This window comes from Pleurodeles waltl, chromosome 5, assembly GCF_031143425.1.
Source record: "Pleurodeles waltl isolate 20211129_DDA chromosome 5, aPleWal1.hap1.20221129, whole genome shotgun sequence".
Classification (NCBI taxonomy): Eukaryota; Metazoa; Chordata; class Amphibia; order Caudata; family Salamandridae; genus Pleurodeles; species Pleurodeles waltl.
The window spans coordinates 479,339,156-479,358,582 of NC_090444.1; the positions used below are offsets into that span (position 1 = coordinate 479,339,156).

Genomic DNA, 19,427 nt, shown 5'->3' on the forward strand with positions numbered 1-19,427 from the left:
GGTGTAGCCTGCATATCCTGATGAGCCATCTGTGCTAGGAAGGAGGGGAGGAGTGGTCACTCACACCTGAAAGGGCTGTGCCTGCCCTCACACAATGCAGTCTCCAACCCCCTGGTGAGTGTCTGGGGCCTGGCCTGGGCAAGGCAGGATTTCACATTCAAAAGAGACTTTACTTTGAAGTAGGCCTACTTCAAAGGAGAAATTGGGTATAAGAAGAGCACCCAAAACCACAGACTTTAGAAACACTTCTGGAACCAAGGGGAACCTCTGCCTGGAGAAGAGCTGTATAGCTGAAGAAGAAGAGCTGCCCTTCCTGTGACTGTGCTTTGTGGAGCTATCCTGCAGTTGCTGCTTCTGCCAGAGTAAGAGGGCAAAGACTGGACTTCGTGTGCCTTCCATCTTGAGAAGAAATCTCCAAGGGCTTGATCTAGAGCTTGCCTCCTGTTGTTTGAAGTCTCAGGGACAGCAAAGACTTCTCTCTGCCAGCACCTGGAGTCTCTGGAGAGACTCCTACTCTGCCCTGTGGTGCTCATCCAGTTCCTTTGACCCTGAAAGGAGAAGCTGGCAGCCTAAAGACAAGGAAATCCACGCACAGAGCGCTGTGCGGGGAAAAGATTGATGCAACTCCTATCTGAGGCTGAAAAAAATGACGCACCGCCGGCTCTGCAGCTGAGAAACGACGCTCGCAGGAAATGCGACTGAAGAATTGACACACGGAGCAGGAGAAACGACACACAGCATTGCTGACGGAGGCTGGGAGATCACAACCTGCGCTGCGGGGTTTTCGGGTCATTGTGCGGCTGGACTTCCGACTCACACCCGCCCATGCAGGGTTATTTTTGACGCACACCCGCCAGTGCGGGGTTATTTTTGACGCTCACCAGGTACAATTTCACGCTAGCAGCGCTAGTGTGTGTTTAAAACTACTTAAAGACTCTTTTTTGCATTTTTATTCATAACTTGACTTGTGTATGGTGATTTTTTGTCGTTTTGGTCTAGTTTTGTTTAGATAAATATTTCCTATTTTTCTAAACTGGTGTTGTGTCATTTTGGTACTGTTTTCATTAAGTTACTGTGTGTGTTTGTACAAATACTTTACACCTAGCACTCTGAAGTTAAGCCTACTGCTCTGCCAAGCTACCAAGTGGGTAAGCAGGGGTTAGCTGAGGGTGATTCTATTTTACCCTGACTAGAGTGAGGGTCCTTGCTTGAACAGGGGGTAACCTGACTGTCAACCAAAGACCCCATTTCTAACAGGGGTGTTGAGGTAATTTCTTTTTTAGGGGCAGTGTGGGGGGTCAGGTAGTGTTTTTAGGGCCCGGGCAGAAGAAGGGGCCGGAGTAGTTTAGTTGTTAGGAGTGGGGTGGGGGTTGGGATAGTTTTTTTTTTAAGGCTCAGGTCGGGTGAGGGTGTACGGGTAGTTTAGGTTTAAGGGGCAGGGTTAGGGGGGCAGGGTAGTTTTTTTTAGAGTTAAGGGGTTTAAGGGGTTAAGGTACTTTAGTTTTTAGGGGGAGAGGGTTGGGGTAGTTTTTTTTTAGGGCTCAGGGCATATGAGTTGTTAAGGCAGAGAAAAAGCCATTTGTTGTTCGGAAGAGGACACAGTGAGGTAAGTGGGGCTGGAGCAGGGGTGGGGGTGGATTAAGTGATTGGGATTGGGGTGGGTAGGGGAGTCGGGAGGGCTATTTTTTTTAAGGGATGGACGGTTTGGGTGTTTTTTTAGGGCCTTGGGTCGGGTTATTTTTTTTTTAGGGGCAGGAGTGGGGGGATTTGGTTATTTTTTTATTTAGGGCTTAGGGTAGGGGCGGGGTAGTTTATTTTTACAGGGGTGAGGGAAGGTCTAAGGAAGGGCAGGAGGACGGAGGAGAGAAGCATCAGGAGAGGACGCGGTGAGGTAAGTGGGATTGGGCAGTGTTTGTGGGTAGTTTTTCGCTGTGGGGTGAATTTAGGGCTTAAGGTGGGTGGGGGTGTCGGGGTACTTTAGTTTTTAGGGGCAGGCGTGGGGGCTCAGGGTAGTTTATTTTGGTCTCAGGCGGATGGGGGTAGATGTAATTTGGTTTTTAGGGGCGGGGTGTGGGGTTGGGCAATTTTTTTTTTTAGGGCTTAGGGAGGGTGGGGGAATTGGGGTGGATTACTTATTAGGGGGAAGGCTATAGGGCTCAGGGCGGGTGAGGCGTGTCGAGGTAGTTTAGTTTTATGGGCATAGGTCGGGGGTTGGAGTAGTTGTTTTTTTAGGGATCAGGGTGTGTGGGGGATCTTGCGCATAGTAGATGTTGTTTTCATTAATTTGATATGCCCAGAGGCAACAAGTATTTAAGCCCAGATCTACAGCAAGTACTGTTGCATTGGTGCAGACCTGTAGCTAGTCTTACAAGGTCAAATCTGTCTTGTCAGTGCGAACTTTTACATACTTTTTTGTGTTTTGGGTTTTGGTGGGCTCTGCTGTCATGTCAGCTACATTGTGGCGTCTGGTGATTTTTCTGGCGCTGAGAAGGCCTGCTCATGACATTTTCAGCACTGGTAAGGAACTTTCTAACCCCTCAGGGACCTTAAAACGCAGTTTGCTAGTGACCCGATATGTAAACATATCACATTTTCCCATGCTACCAATTTTTTTTACGTAAGCGTTTCTTTAGAAAAGTATGGGTATTTTATATTTGCTTAAATTTCTGATTACGGCATTCCTCGTGTCCGCGCCCCCTTTCTGCCTCATCCAATTTGTGAGGGTCCCATAGTAAATAAAATGTTTTAATTTCATTCACTGATTCCAGAAGACCTAAGGAAGACCGGTCAGTGCAGGGTTTGGTCAGCTGGAACAGTAGGTCCTGGCGCACTAACTAGGACTGTCAGATCAACAGTTACCAAAATAACATGCGGGTTCTCATGAGTCTGAAAGGGCTCGCGGACGAAAGCGGATATAAATCTAGGAAAGGTGGTGGAGTTGCTAGATAGAACATCTGTACACGCCTGTTGTACAGTCTCTATTGAAATGTGGTAAAAATGCAACAAATATCTCAAGTGCATAACTTTCACATTAAAGCATCCACTTTTCGTGTCTGTTGTGGGCACACATTTCAGTATATAACGGTAAGCAGTCTGTGTGCGCGATCACCGAGAGAAACATGGCAGCACGTAATGGTAGAAAGGAACTAGCAGTAACTTAGCCTAGGTATAAACAGGGAAACCATTACAGATAGGGAAAGGGTTAGTTGTGCCTGGGCTTGGTTCCCTGATCGCACCTGAAGGTTACTTCCTCTTTGAAGCGACTGCTTGAGAGACCTTATTCCTGCAGCAAACGGTAGATGGCGATCGAAGCTCGCACCTTTTTACCGTGAACGGCGTTCTAAGCCTGCTGTGCCACCAGAAGCACCTATGTGCGTGAGGGACAGGGGTCCCGGGAGATGTGTTGTGCAGTTCTGAGGTAAACTTAGTGATCGTCTCAACTTCGATGTCTGTGCTCCGCTGCAGAAGAGGTCTCCTTGTTGAGGGTGTTTCGATGAATCTATTGAACGTGTTTCTCCTAGAAACGTTCACATGTTCTGAAGGGGACGAGCGTAAAGGAGCTGACAATTGCTGTCCGATGCGCGCATAGCTGCCCATTAGAGCCAGGGAACTGAGGGAAACAGTGTGAACAGGAGTCTGCGCAGGTGTTTGAATGTCACGACGTGACATCTTTTAAGTGGTTTGTTGGACAATAACACACATTTTAACCGCCACGATCACAGAGCGGTTACACACCCCAACTCTCTGGAAAGGAAAAGATCAATTATCGAAAAAGAGACGGGGTCGTGGCCTGCGTCGAGGTGATGGTCTCGCGGGAACGGAAAGAAAAAGGGACCAAGAAGTGCACAGAAAGAGGTGGGTGAAACGGTGAAGAGAGAGCTAAACCGTGAGGAGAGGGGGTGATACAAATAGGCGAATGTATATTTACTGGGGAAAAAGGAAGGGAGAAAGTAAAGAGTGTGCAGAACCATAAGAGGGTTTGGGAGGAGAAGGGTTTGAGGCAGTGCTTGAAATGGAAAAATAGAAGTGCATGTACTCTGTATCAGAGTACCTGCTTGTTTCTGAGAAGTGCCGGTACTCTCCAATGAAAAGTATTACGTTTTTGATGAGAAGCGCAGGTACTCTCCCTCTCAAAATAAAAAAAGTGCGGTACTCAGTACCGGCCCATTTAAGGCACTGGTTTGAGTTCAACAGTGATGGGTAGTTGGGGCGGTGTAAGAGGGGTGGAAGGGAGTGTCTCAGAGAAAAGACAGGCAGCGGTACAGAGGTGCCCAAGAACTGATGAAAGGAGGGGCTCATGTGTGATAGGCAGCAGCCTGTTCAAGGGATGGGCAGAGTCACAACTTCGAACAGAGCATCAGCACTGATGCCTGGACAGCGCCTGTGCCAGGACCGGCTGGACAGCTCTCCCTGGCTCAGCGCCTATCCCTCATGCTCAAGGCTTCTGGTGCACACTCAAAAACTCATCATCTTCGCTCCAGATGCAGCCTAGCGCCTGCCTGTCCCCTGGAGAGGAGCCGGGAGCGGGGAGCTGGCAGGTGCTGGCGCACCCCCACCCCCCTCCCGCTCAGAGGGGAGGGAGTAAGAACCGCTCCACCCACCCGAGGAGCCTTTAAGACGAGGCGGAGGGGGGCTCACACCAGAGAGACACGAGCCCCCTCACAACTCCTCGGAGCTCGAGCAGAACTAGGAAGACTTTGGAAACATCAGAATACAGACCAACAAGAAATATCCCTTCCTCCTCAATGGGAGAGGTCACCTGCAGAGACTTTCTGGCTTCCTTTCCATCTGAGTGACCTGAAGGGGCCCTACTCACGAGGACCTTCAGGAATCCACTCTGACAAGGGTTGGGTGTGGGTGGTAGACGCTGCCTCTCTTACCTAGTCAGAGAAATTTTATTGGACTTCCACAGCCGCACACCGCCCGCCTCGTCTCTTCAGTTCCTCCCGTCCTGTTGAGCTATAGGAAAAGGGAATTCTAATTTTAAAAGCAACTCCTTGCTATTTCTGTTGGTAATTGTCACGTTAACAACTCAGATGATTTGACTACTCTTAGTGTGAAGGAAGTTCTCTACCAGAAGAAGGGCCCTTTTTATGACTATGACTTTTTTACACTTTGTTGAGAGAAAGGACAGAAGTCACAACTTTCCCCTTTACTTTTTGTTCATTATTTTCTGTTCCACTTGTTCCTCTCAGATGAATGCACATCTCCAGTCTGCCCCGAAGCACACGTTCGGGAAGTTCCCTGTGAACGGAAGTGGCTGGGCATGGAACACCAGTACCCCGGAGCCCGCCCCGGGGCCCGAGCCATCCCGGGAGCGCGAGACAGCCATGTTCGCCATCCGGTGCGTCATCCCCTCGCTGTACCTTCTCATCATCACCGTGGGTCTGCTGGGCAACATCACCCTGGTCAAGATCTTCATTACGAACAGTGCCATGCGCAGCGTGCCCAATATCTTCATCTCCAGCCTGGCGGCCGGGGACCTGCTGCTGCTCCTCACCTGTGTGCCCGTCGACGCCTCCAGGTACTTCGTGGAGGAGTGGATCTTTGGCGAGGTGGGCTGCAAGCTCATTCCAGCAATCCAGCTCACCTCGGTGGGGGTGTCGGTCTTCACGCTGACCGCTCTCAGTGCTGACAGGTAAGGGTCCCGCCCCGGCAGTCAGTCAGCTGCCAGTATGTGGTAAAGTCAGATGGCATCGGCCTGACAGAAGACCGCGAGTGCCTCCGCACTTAGCTGTGAAGGCTGCAGGTATCTAGCAGAACTTCCACAAATCTTTTGTACGCATAAAGCAGACATCAGATAATCTTACGGAGTTAAGACAAAGTTCCCCTGGACATTGACGGCATTGCACCTTTCTGTATATGTTACAGAACTGTATCAGTGCTTATTGTGTGCTTGTTGTTTCCGGTGCTGAGCACAGGCACTTATTTCTGAGGGCCGGCGCTTAGTTTTCTCTCTCAAGCATTTACTGCGAGCAAAAGACACTGGGAAAGACGGAGGAAGAGAAAAGCGAAAAAGCGACAGAAAGGGGAAAAGCAGGAAGCTGACAGAGTGAGATGAAGGGGCAGGGAGTGGCTATAAATGGACGGAAAGGGCCCGAGGTGGCTTCAGGATTAGGCTGCCTCAGTATTATGTGCTCGCACTTTTAATTGCAGCAGCCGCGTGTTTAAGAGGAGAGCTTTGAGCACTGGCACCTTTTTATTTACAAATTAAGCACTGCGGTAGATGTACTTTATATAAAGCTCTGTGTACGCTGCCGACATGTGTGAATGGTGCAGGAATCCAGCTGAACTTTTCAATACACTCAGAAAGCATACAGCAGGGTTTAAGGGATGCTACGGCTTAAGATAGAGTGCTGCCTAGACACCGACGACTGCTGGTCACTATGAATGACACAGAGGTCAAACACTGTTTATATACACAAAATCAGGTATGTGCGAGAGTTGCAGGGATCAAGCTGAACTTTCCAATAGGCTCTGAAAGCATAAGGGGATGCAACGGGGATAGACTGTTCTGTAGATATTTAAGACACGTCTCTCTAAATGTTACTGAGCACTAGATATACTTTCTATCAAACAGTGTGTACACTGCAGGGATGTGTGACTGTTGCAGCGGTCTAGCTAAACCCTTCAATAGGCTCTGCAAGCATAAACAGGTTAAACAATTTATCAGGGGATTCCAAGGGGGTTAAGATAGACCTAAGGTTTGCTACGGGGGTTCGAATAGAGGGTTCTCTTGATACTGAATACTCTACAAGTTACTGCACATGTTACAGAGCTCCAGGACGACCTTTCATTAAACACTTTATATACACATCAGCTGTGCGAATGTTGCAGGGGGTCTAGCTAAGCTTTCGATGCGCTCTGAAAGCATAAAGCAGGCATAGCGGTTGCTACGGAGGTTCATGTAGAGTGTTCTCTTGATACTAAATACACTACAAGTTACTGTAAATATTACTGAGCTCCAGGTGCATTTTCCATCCAGCACTGTATCTGCACACAGCAGCTATGTGTTAATGCTGCTGAGAACTAGCTGAATATTTCCTGGGCTATTCAGGCATGTTTCATGGGTTTAGGTTTCGCTTACATCTGTTTAGAGATGATTGGGGCTATGGGTATCTTGTACATGTGTAGATATATGTGAATGTAGAGTGGATCTAAGTAGAAATTTATGAAGGTAAAGTGTCGTGAGTGTTGCACAAATATACGAATGTTGCTGATGTCTAGGTAGAGCATCCTCCAGTCACATCCACTGGAGGGAGATATGTATACAACACGGACTGGGTACCATTGCTATTGGCTGAGGAAGATAACTGCCCCATCTGAGAGGAAGACCTTACAGTAACCATAGAAGGTTGATCTGGACAAGTGAGAGAGAAGAGCCAGGGGGTCTTGCACCTGTCAGGTGAGGTGTAAGTGGTGTCTGATTTGAGGCGCTTGACCAGTGAGGTCAGCGCGGACCCCCTACAGTCACTGACAAACATTATTCAACCAACCTCAAAGGTCTGTTTTCTGGGTTGATACCGTTATGAGATTGGTTTGCATAAATGTGCATGTGTGCCTTGCTGGGCAGTCGCTATTCGTAATGCCTGCTTAAATGCACCAACTGTGCAGTCATGTAGGTGACTGTTTTTTCATGTCTGGTGAACGCCTACTGACGGGGCTGCGTTTCCAGCTCCTTTATTCCATGCATGTAAGCTAGACTTTATGGTTTGAAAACATAGCGCTCTTTAGCCTTCAGACTTAGCCCCTGCACCAGCACCCTCAGCCCCTCTCCTGCACGCGTTGGGTCACAAAGATGGCACCCTGTACATGGGATGCCCTCTCACCTGCTGCCTACTCCTTACGCATACACTGTCTGTTCTGGGTAAACCCAATGGGATTCCTCTCTCTCAGTAGTTTCACTGCCTGTTCATTACTTGCACACTTCCTGGGAATGAACACTCCAGAGAGGCAAACAGCACGTCAAAGGGGTGAAATATGCGGCAAGTTCTGGTGTGCTTCAAGGCGAGTGTGGACTGAGGAACTAGTGGCTGTGGGCAAGAGGGGGTAAAGAGGCAAATGGCATTGCACAAACTGACATTTTAGGCGCATTGGATCTGTAATTCTGGCCCAACCATGTTGGGACTTGAAGACTACAACACTGTGTTATTTTTTTGTTGCAGAAATGTACTGCCAGAGAACATTTGTAAGCATGTTAAGCGCAAGCGTCGACATTGGTCAAAACCTCGTGGGAATTTAAAGATTATCTTATTGTGTGGGGGCATACAGAACAAACGATTGCTCTTGAACATGGTGTTGGGGGGTGCTCATGAGAACTGAAATGTACATACGGATGAAAGGGCACACGTTTTAATAGCAGTGCACATGCAGCTATGTGGCTCCGCACTGAAGGAGCATTTGTAAAGGTAGAAAATGTACTGGGACATTTTTCAGAGCTGTCCTAGGGTTACAACGTTTAGGGAAAAAGTAATGGACAGAAAACTTTAATACTTCTCGGCCGCTGATAATTTATTTCCAATTTTTCGCTTCCAGACACTTTTGATTACCGAAGTGGTTTCAGATGTCTGTGTACCCTTTTCTATAATACCCATTTTTAAGGGAATGCATGACGTAAAGTGGGCGTTTCCCCGTTTTCCCTGGGGCGTGACCCAACGCAAATAATGTAAGGTATTTTCCAGCACTACTTCCTATATTCCAGTTTCAAGTTCATGGGAAAGAGTGAGAGAGAGAACAGGGTACGGTGTGCCACTCAGGAAGTGAGACACAGAGAATGCGACCTTCCAGGCACATAGGCTGTCCTGGCCCCACATGCTACGCAAATATGGTGCACGGACACACTGTACTAGTAACTGGCCTCCGAGCATGTGTGCCCGCCCCTTTTTATTGGCAGAGTCACCTGACTGGTGACACTTGTGAGGGATGGGTGTGGGGTGAGTGTGGAAGCTAGGATGTGTCCAGCAGGACACTACATCCCTCCCAAACTTTATTGAAGAGAAACAAAGCCCAACCTGTGTAAAAGAATAAACAAAATAAAAATGCAAATGGGTCTCTTACTCTCCTCAGGCAGTCTACAGGACAGTACAGGATCACTGGATAGGTATATCTGGGAGCACCTAAGCATCACAGCATGGGTCCGTAATTTAACCACACAACTCTGGGCTCAACAGTGTGGATGGAGTCTGGATTCTGTGACAGCCAGTCTGTTTGATCAATGTCCACTCACTCTATGTTGGTCAGCCCTGCGTTCTCTCATGGTGTTGGAGTGGGTGTTAACAGTTCAACGTTAGGGTGTGCTTGGCAGGGTTGGTTACTGCATCTGACACTGTCAATGGCAGGCCAATGGTGGCCATTTGGTTCTGTGGTGGCCAGCTGGGTGGTACCCTGGTCACTTCAGGAGGCCACAGCAGCTTCCCTCAGTCTACGGGCCTTGTCCCTCATGGTAAGCGTGGGGCATTCAGTGCAGGGGGCAGCCTCAGAATTCTTTCAGCTTGTGGGGTGCCACAATTGATTGCCGACCACCAAGACACACAGTAGCAGTGCAACAGCATTTCTCCTTGTACACCGTGCGTGGTGCTTAGCAGGTAGGTGGTGGTTTCCTTTTTCCTCTTGCAGGTGGTGCCAGTTCAGGGGTGAGTGTTTTCTTTGTGTGCTGGCTTCCTCCCTTTTATGGAAGTCCTCCCACTTGTGATAGGCTTCGGTGGTGTGTTACATTACGAGGGAGGTGCTGGCTGTAGGGAATGGTTTGCAGCAGATTCTCTGCCTTCTCTCCCACGAGGTGTGATGGACCTCGGGCACTTCATCGTGGCTGCCTAAGACTCAGCTTTATCTTCTGGCCAGCTTGGCAGACAGCAGGCAGCCTCCTGGGACGGTCAGTGTCCTTTGTTTTCCTTTGCAATCTTATTCTCCCCTTTTTGGGGCTCGCGCTGCCATCTCCCCTTCGTGCTGCCCACCAACTGACACTGTCTCTGCAAGTGGGTGGCAGACGTTGCGGCGAGGTGTTGCAGGCAGACGGCTCCCAATTCTTCTCCCAGTCCAGGGCAGATTTCTCCTCCTTTTCAGTGCAACATAGACTCGTGTCTTTGTTGCAACATGGCTGCAGCGCCGATCCAGAGGCTACAGTGGAACCTCCAGGGATTTTTTCAAGGTGTAGGTATGTGCAAAGACACGCTCTCATGGTCCTGGTCTTCCTACAAATGGAGGCTCGGAGCAGCCATGCAGGCATACGTCAGACCATTAGGAGTCCTGCTGGGCAGGCGAAAGCTGCTCTTTGACCCTTAGGGTACTCCGAAGGCTCCCATAAGTGTGGGACAATGTAGACTCCACCTCTCATTGGTTCACAGGAACACAGAGAATCAGATTTATCTGCCTGGAGCAGCCATTTGTGATTTGGGAATCAAAGTTATGGGTCTTGTCAAGGCTAATTCAGCCCTCATCAATAAAATGTACTACCAAAAGGGCATTGGTGACCTTTCAGTGGATGCATCTCCGATGTTGGCAGATACGTATTCTGATTTTTTGTAAATTTTCCTGCATGCACCTGTTATACAGTCGATCACATAACAAGCATTACAGCTGGAGCACCTTCTCAGTGGCATCTCAAGGTTGGTACGGGAGATTGTTTTTAATCTAAACAGGCTTGGCAACCGCAACACTGACCTCATTTAAAGTGTTCTGAAACTGGTGGTAGTCCCCAGTGGTAAACACGGGTTGCCTGTGATTTCTCAGGTGTAAGTGCGACCCTTATCAGATGGTCTTTTACGTGTTTTCTCCTATTGTAAAAGAACATCGGAAGTTCCAGAGCAAGGTCCCTGCTGCCAATACCTTCCAATGCTTCTTTAAACTAAGGTTGCTATTGAAGAAAAAGTGGTAGCACAATTGAGTTTCTCAGACGTACAGTCCCTGGTTTTTGGTGTAACGTGTTCCTAGGGCAGTACCTGGCCTTTTTAAGTGAGCTTTTTACCGGTCATTTGGGGGTATCCTCTTGCCAACTCTTGTCACTCAGAATTTCAGTCTCTACAGAAGTCTCCAAACTCAATCTTTGTTTCTTAAAGCATGTAGAAGTACTGGGGGGTATTCATTTGCCTCTCTACATACTACCGCTCTATGGTCTCAGAAAGTCTTCCTGGCCTTTTTATGGGGCATTGTCTCTCTTTCCTGATTCGCTTGCTCCACTTTCACTGCCCTGGCTTCTCCTTGTCTGGTCTGTACACGTGTCTGTCTACCTTAGCTGTCCTTTGTTATTGATGTTTTCTTTCTCTTTTATTGGAGATTGTTCTCGCTTGTTTTCATACTTTTGCTATCTTTACAAAGCTATTCATCATTTTACATCCCTGTAATCACAGAGATGGGCAAGCAAGCAACGTAATAATGGGAGCAGAGCAGCAGCGAGCACGAGCATGGCTTGGCAATGGAAGCCAGAACAGAAGCTGAGCTGTCAAAATTATGGGCATACAAATTGTGCAAGACACGTCTGTTAAATATAATTAAGGCTCTTCAAAGTTCAAAAAGTGTATTTTTTAACGCGTGGAAGCGTTTCACTTTCGTACATTAGAATACATCAATGCATTAAATGACATTTATTAGAAATGACTAGTTTCTAAACATGAAGTTAGAAACATTCATGAACTGCCCAACCACTTTCCCTGACAAGATTGCCATTTCTGAATGAAAGAGGCAGAACAGATGCCTCTTCTATATGTGTCCTGCACTGTTATGATGGATGAAACACCATTGTTGTCAATTAAACCTTATACAAGCGATGCTTTTGCAGGGCACACATCCTGAACTGTTGTTTTTCAAAGGGCACTCGAATGGGCTGATCAGGAACATGTGGCAGACTAAAGCAAAGTTATTGCCTAGGATCAAACTGTTTGGTGAAGCGAGGTAGCCGGGATTGAGACCTCCATTTCAGCCACTAGAAGGTATCCTTTTCCCTATACTACTCTACACCAAAGGTCAATGCATTGGGATACATTTTTTGACTAGCTAAATTAGTACACAGGGTTAAATTGATGTATTACTAGCTAAATCAAGCGCACACGAGTTTTGTTCTCGAAAAAAGCACTAGGTTAAGTAAAGGCAGGGCACTCTATTTTTTAATGTTAATATGATCAGCTTCTCCTCACTTAGCAAAGAGACCAATTTCAGAAGAGGCTCCACACTTCAATGAAGACAGAACAAAAAGGTCACGGAAGTAACACACGAAGACACAAGCGGAGTGCAGTGCTAGGCTGCCAACAGAATTTCACATAGAAGCCACACCCATGGAAGTCATTGCAACCCCTGGCTTGCCCTTTGCGGTCCCTGGCTCTCCCTTTGCCACCCACCCCTGACCTCGGAGGTGGAAAATCAGTGTCAGGAGCAACGGGGCAGCGCGTCCTTCCCGAAGTCATTTGAGGCCCCACTTTACTTGTTTTCTGTCAGTCTTTTATTACACTAATAGTGATTAATTATATATTATTTATTATTAATGTAATACAAAATAGAGTGCGTTTAGCTGGAGTATGACACTTCCTGGGATCTCAGATAAGCAAAAATGCTTTCAAGTGTATGATATGTGCATGCTTGCAGGTGAGAGTATGTTTATGTGAGAGGGTGTGTATGTGTGAAGGTGTGTGTATGTGTAAGCAAGCCTGTGAGTGAAAGTATAGGCCTTATGACGTGTGATCTATCTTCCGCTACCGTGGCATTTTGATGAAATGACATAGATGGTCACACCCCATCATACGTGACTGCAGGCAGTTTCAATTTTTAATTACCCCGGGTGGGAGGGACAGCTGTTTAGTTGGGCTGAACTTGAAAATTGTGTTGAGTGTTGTGAAAGTGTTTGAAGAGTGACATATTCTTGGTAATTTTTAAAATGTCCCATCTCACACCATTATTTTCAAAATCATTAGCATAACTTATTTCCCAGCGTTTTCATAGCACTATATGGCGTCTTTGCTATCATCCCATCTGAACCACTACCTCGAGGGACTAATCCAAATGCAAAAAGGCATTAGCACAGTGCTGGCACCTCATGTGCCATAGGGAGCAGAGATGACGGAAACGTTGAGGGATTGTAGACATGAGGTGAGTGCATCGTTCAGAAGCCACAGGCGTTCTCAGCTCAGTTTCGGCTTGAGAGTGGAAGTGGCTCGTGATTTGACCCAGAGCCAGGTATCTGGGCTGGGCCAGGCTAGAGCCTTCAATAGCTCAGTAAATTGCACGGCGCTGTAGAAAGTGATAATGAAGGGCATGCAGTGTTATCAGACATTGAGAACTGGACTGATCACCATGACTGTATGTCAAGATTCGTTCCTTCTACTTTCTGCTGTGGATTTCAAGCGGTGACAAGAACCCCCTACAGTGTGAACACAAAAACTAAACAAGAACTTCCTATTGATGGTAACAGTTTGGATGATGACGAGTCAAATATCTTCACCTTACCTTGGTAGGCAGAGGTGTGTAGTCTTTTTAAGGATTTCAGAATTACTGATTTTTACGTGGGAAAAAGACAAGGAACAGCTATAAAGGTGTTTTTAACCAGCCACAATCTCATTACAGAGCACAGACAGTAATCTTGAAAGTTCACTCGACTTCTTCCTAGACCAAATATTCCATTGACTGAGTCTTCAGTTTAAAATGCCTATAACTTAGCCCAACGAATACAATTTTTCTGAGTGAGAAAACTTTCCCTAATTACACTTACTTCAGTGGAGAGGGAGCACCAAACCAAAGGTGTATACTGATATCAGTAGAAGCATCCACATATGAAATGTACCACATGAGTGGGCTGAGAGTAGCGGTTCCACCAAAGAACTGAACATAGCTGGACCAGAAACTGACCAGCACTAAACTGCTGTTGAACTCCCTTTTTGAAAAGAACCAGTGGTCAGGACGTCTTCTCTATCCATTTTTGCTGGGTCTGATGATTTGACACGCTCTGGCACACATGAATCCCTTAGCAAGATCGGACTGTCTTTTTATTCCATCGGACATTTCCCCGGTGGGCTGGAGATGTTGGTGGCAGTTTTGTGAGGGCAGTTGACTAATTCTTGCACCTTCGCTACTTCTCTAGCTCCCTTTTAGAAATGGGGTGTTTGGTTGGCAGTTAGGTTGCCCTCTGTCCAAGCAAGAACCCTCACTCTAGTCAGGGTAAGTCACACACAATCCAAAATCAGCCTGTGCTCACCCTCCGGTAGCTTGGCACGAGCAGTCAGGCTTAACTTAGAAGGCAATGTGTAAAGCATTTGTGCAATAAATCATACAACACCATAGTATAACACCACAAAAATACACCACACAGTGTTTAGAAAAATATAGAATATTTATCTGGGTACTTGTAGGTCAAAACGATCAAAGTTGCAATACGAATTTGTAAAGATATCACTGAAAAGTGATATTAAGTGTCTTTAAGTCTTTTAAAAAGCAATAAAGTGTCTTTCAAGCACAGAGTACCTGGTTTCTGGTGGGAAATCTCCTCAGAGGGCCACAGGAGAAGAGATGCGTGGAAAAAGGGGTGTGTGCGTCGATTTCTCCTCAGCACACACAGACTTGCGTCGTTCTTTTCCACGCGGGGAAGTCGGGCGTCGTTTTCCGGCGCGCAGACAGTCTCTTTTTGTGGATCGCGGGGATTACCAGATGTCCCGGGTCTGTGCGTGGATTCTCCTGCTTATTTTCCGGCTGCGCGTCGTTCTGCGGGGCTGCGCGTCGAAGTTTCGATCTCACGGCAGGCGTCGCGTCGATTTCTCCTTGGAAGTCGGGCGGCGTTGTCCTTGCGAGGCTGTGCGTCGAAATTTTGGTCTCACGGCAGGCGTCGCGTCGATTTCTCCTTGGAAGTCGGGCGGCGTTGTCCTTGCGAGGCCGTGCGTCAAAGTTTCGCACTCACGGTAGGCGTCGCGTCGATTTCTCCTTGGAAGTCGGGCGGCTTTGTCCTTGCGAGGTTGTGCGTCGAAGTCTCGATCGTCCCGAGGGCGTCGCGTTGATCAGCGTCGGTGTGCGGCGTTTTTCTCGCCGCGAAACAAGCTGTGCGTCGAAATTTTCGGCGCACGGAGCGTCCACGTGAAAGGCAGAAGTCTTTTTGGTCCTGAGACTTCAAGGAACAGGAGGCAAGCTCTATCCAAGCCCTTGGAGAGCACTTTCACAGCCAGACAAGAGTTCAGCAAGGCAGCAGGGCAACAGCAAGACAGCAGTCCTTTGGAGAAAGCAGACAGGTGAGTCCTTTGAGCAGCCAGGCAGTTCTTCTTGGCAGGATGTAGTTTCTGGTTCCGGTTTCTTCTCCAGCAAGTGTCTGATGAGGTAGGGCAGAGGCCCTGTTTTATACTAAGTTGTGCCTTTGAAGTGGGGGTGATTTCAAAGAGTCTCTAAGAAATGCACCAAGTTCCCTTTCAGCTCAATCCTGTCTGCCAGAGTCCCAGTAGGGGGTGTGGCAGTCCTTTGTGTGAGGGCAGGCCCTCCACCCTCCCAGCCCAGGAAGACCCATTCAAAATGCAGATGTATGCAAGTGAGGCTGAGTACCCTGTGTTTGGGGTGTGTCTGAGTGAATGCACAAGGAGCTGTCAACTAAACCTAGCCAGACGTGGATTGAAGGGCACAACAAGTTTTTAGTGCAAAGAAATGCTCACTTTCTAAAAGTGGCATTTCTAGAATAGTAATATTAAATCCGACTTCACCAGTCAGCAGGATTTTATATTACCATTCTGGCCATACTAAATATGACCTTCCTGCTCCTTTCAGATCAGCAGCTGCCACTTCAACAGTGTATGAGGGCAGCCCCAATGTTAGCCTATGAAGGGAGCAGGCCTCACAGTAGTGTAAAAACGAATTTAGGAGTTTTACACTACCAGGACATATAACTACACAGGTACATGTCCTGCCTTTTACCTACACAGCACCCTGCTCTAGGGGTTACCTAGGGCACACATTAGGGATGACTTATATGTAGAAAAAGGGGAGTTCTAGGCTTGGCAAGTACTTTTAAATGCCAAGTCGAAGTGGCAGTGAAACTGCACACACAGGCCTTGCAATGGCAGGCCTGAGACAAGGTTAAGGGGCTACTGAGGTGGGTGGCACAACCAGTGCTGCAGGCCCACTAGTAGCATTTAATCTACATGCCCTAGGCACATGTAGTGCACTCTAATAGGGACTTACAGGTAAATTAAATAGTCAATCATGGATAAACCAATCAATAGTACAATTTACACAGAGAGCATATGCACTTTAGCACTGGTTAGCAGTGGTAAAGTGCTCAGAGGTCAAAAGCCAACAACAACAGGTCAGAAAAAATAGGAGGAAGGAGGCAAAAAGTTTGGGGATGTCCCTGTCAAAAAGCCAGGTCCAACATGACCCCCCACCAGCCTAAAGCCAGGGGAGAACAATCACTATCCTGATGTACTTCCCTGTTTGAGGCGACAGAACAAGGACCCAGGCCCACAACAGCAGGGGCATGCTCCAGTTCTTCGCCTTCCTGACTCCCATTGGATCCCTCTGTCCATACTCTCAGGGCCCACTAAGCCCATCCATGGGGAACCTTTCTCCTTTCCTGCGGATCCCATCTGTGCAGCACCTAACCTTACTTTGCTCACAGATGTATCCCAGGAGCAGGATAGTACCCCCATGACCAACATAGTGGTGTTGCCCACTCTACCCCTGGGGTGTGACACTTGTCCCCTCCCCAGGGATAAGTCTGTCCACCCGGACAGCAAGCCACAGTGATTACTGACAGCTGCCAGGGATGAGAGCCAGGCCCCAGGCCTCTCAAAGCTCTCCAACCACTGTGGCTGTGGAGAGTGGGGGGCGGTAGCCCCAGGTGCTGGGCACCCTTTAACCACTCTCCCTTCCACCAGGTCAGGGATGACAGCCTGAACCTGGTCCTCCCCTCTGGGGCTTTGTACCCTCCCTCCTGGAGCGGTACCCCCAGAGTCCAACATGGCCAGGGGGCTTACAGAAGTCACCCGGTACCATTCCTCCACCAGTGCAGGGCTGTTAACCTGCCACAGGCCCTCCAACCTGGGGTCTGTACCTTCAGGTTGGACTAGGGCCCGGGGTGAGGCTTCCCTCCCCCTGCCCTCCCTTCTGGGGTCCAGCACCCTCCAACTAGGAGTGGCCTCCTCAGAAGACAACATGGTAGGGGCACTGTTATCAGTAGCCCCTCCCTCCAGGTCCGAGGGGACACCCTGAACCTGGTCTTCCAGCCCAGGGTCTGTACCCTCAGACTGGATCACCGCCTGGCAAACCAGGACTTCCTGGGAGGCACACCTACCCCCCACCAGGTCAGAGTTTAACCTCTGCACCTGCCCATTCAACTCAGAGTCACCACCCTGAAGTTGAACAATTGCCTGGCACGCCAGGACTTCCTGGAGGGCACACTGACCCTCCACCAGGTCAGAGTTTAACCTCTGCACCTGACCATTCAACTCAGAGTCACCACCCTGAAGTTGAACAATTGCCTGGCACACCAGGACTTCCTGGAGGGCACACTGACCCTCCACCAGGTCAGAGTTTAACCTCTGCACCTGACCATTCAACTCAGAGTCACCACCCTGAAGTTGAACAATTGCCTGGCGCACCAGGACTTTCTGGGAGGCACACCTACCTCCCACCAGGTCAGAGTTTAACCTCTGAGCCTGGTTCCCCAACCCAGGGTCACCACCCTGAGGTTGAACCATTGCCTGGCAGGCCAGGACTTTCAGGGAGGCACACCTACCTCCCACCAGGTCAGAGTTTAACCTCTGAGCCTGGTTCTCCAACCCAGGGTCACCACCCTGAGGTTGAACCATTGCCTGGTATACCAGGACTTTCTGGGGGGCACACCTACCCCCCACCAGGTCAGAGTTTGACCTCTGAACCGGGTTAGCCAACCCAGAGTCACCACCCTGAGGTTGGGCAATTGCCTGGCACCCCAGGACTTTCTGGGAGGCACACCTACCTCCCACCAGGTCAGAGTTTAACCTCTGAACCTGGCCATCCAACCCAGAGTCGACACCCTGAGGTTGGACAACTGCCTGGCACGCCAGGACTTTCTGGGGGGCACACCTACCCCCCACCAGGTCAGAGTTTGACCTCTTCACCTGGTAAGCCAACCCAGAGTCACCACCCTGAGGTTGAGCCATTGCCTGGCATTCCAGGACTTTCTGGGGGGCACATCTACCCCCCACCAGGTCAAAGTTTAACCTCTGAACCCGGTTATCCAACCCAGAGTCACCACCCTGAGGTTGAATCTTTGCCTGGCATGCCAGGACTTCCTGGGGGGCACTCTCACCCCCCACAAGGGACACGCCGTCCCCAAGGGCCACACAAGAGTCTGGTTGGCGCAGGTCTCCCGACCTCTGCCCATCCGGCAGAGTCTGGGTTTCCCCCAAACCAGAAACGGTCTCACCTGGGTCATTCCTGGGGGGCTCTGCTCTCAGAGCTGACCCCTGACTTTCAAGATCCTCCACTGGGGTCTGCCACCCCCTCTCAACCCTATGTCTGGACTTCTGCACCCCCTCACTAGGAGTGGTACTGCCCGACACCAGAACTGTTGGGATGCTGTCTACAGTCATCCCCCCAAGTTCTTCTGACACTGCGGGGCTTCCCTCAAAAGGTGGCCCTACGGTACAGGTTAGGCTCTGAGACCTACCTGGGACACTACAATCCTCTCCCACCTCACTTGGTCGGGAACCACCTAGACCACTCCCTTCAGGAGCACCCCCAAATGCCTCTTCAGACTCTCTGGTACTCACCCAAAAGTCTGCCTCCACTGTAAGTTCCCTGGGGTCAGAGAACTCACACTCCACCTGGTGTTGGCGTAGCTCTGGAAAATAAGGACCAGACATATGCTCTCCAGCAATTACATCACTCTGCCCTTCACATGTATTAACCACAGTACCCTTCACCCAACCACCTAGTAACTCAGCCTTGGAAAAGCACTCTACATCACCCTCTTGAGACTGGTGAGACAGTTTCTGTCTGTCCCTGACACTCAACCCAAACTCTTCTGGGATGTCTCTACACTCTATATCCAGGACGTCCACCAGGGGGGAACCCTTTTCTCTGTCACTCTCTGCTAGAGTCAGTAAAGTGTCCCTCCCCCCAGTAGGAATATGACTCCCTGTGCCAGTTCCCCAATCCTTCTCAGGGACCCTGTGCATAACGGGAACTACCTCATACCCTTGAACTGCCTGGGGTGTGTCAACTCCCTTCTTCAAGTTGGGCACCACATCTCTGGGCTTGTGCCCTCCTTCAGCAGTACTAGATGCAAGATTTTTGCTGCCACCATCTGAACTGGACTCAGCCCTTCCGGCCTCCAGTTTCAGCTCTTTACAGCTCAGCTCTTGAGCTGCAATCTTTTCTTCTTCCAGGGCTAAGAGACTTGCTGCCTCAGCCCTTTCAATAAACTCATCTAGCTCTTCCATCCACCGTGCTTGAGCCATGAGCCATTCTTTTTTCACTGGGTCTCTTTC

At 49.1% G+C, this 19,427-nt stretch overlaps 1 protein-coding gene across 1 annotated transcript in view; it reads left to right on the forward strand.

Moving 5' to 3' along the window:
- Positions 1 to 4,303: 4,303 nt before the first annotated feature.
- The window catches only part of NMBR (neuromedin B receptor), a 423,166-nt gene continuing 408,042 nt past the window's right edge, over positions 4,304 to 19,427 (forward strand). The window contains exon 1 of the mRNA XM_069234302.1: positions 4,304 to 5,638. Within this exon, the coding sequence (XP_069090403.1) occupies positions 5,094 to 5,638 (545 nt within the window). The 5' untranslated portion in view covers positions 4,304 to 5,093. The remainder of the gene's footprint in view (positions 5,639 to 19,427) is intronic.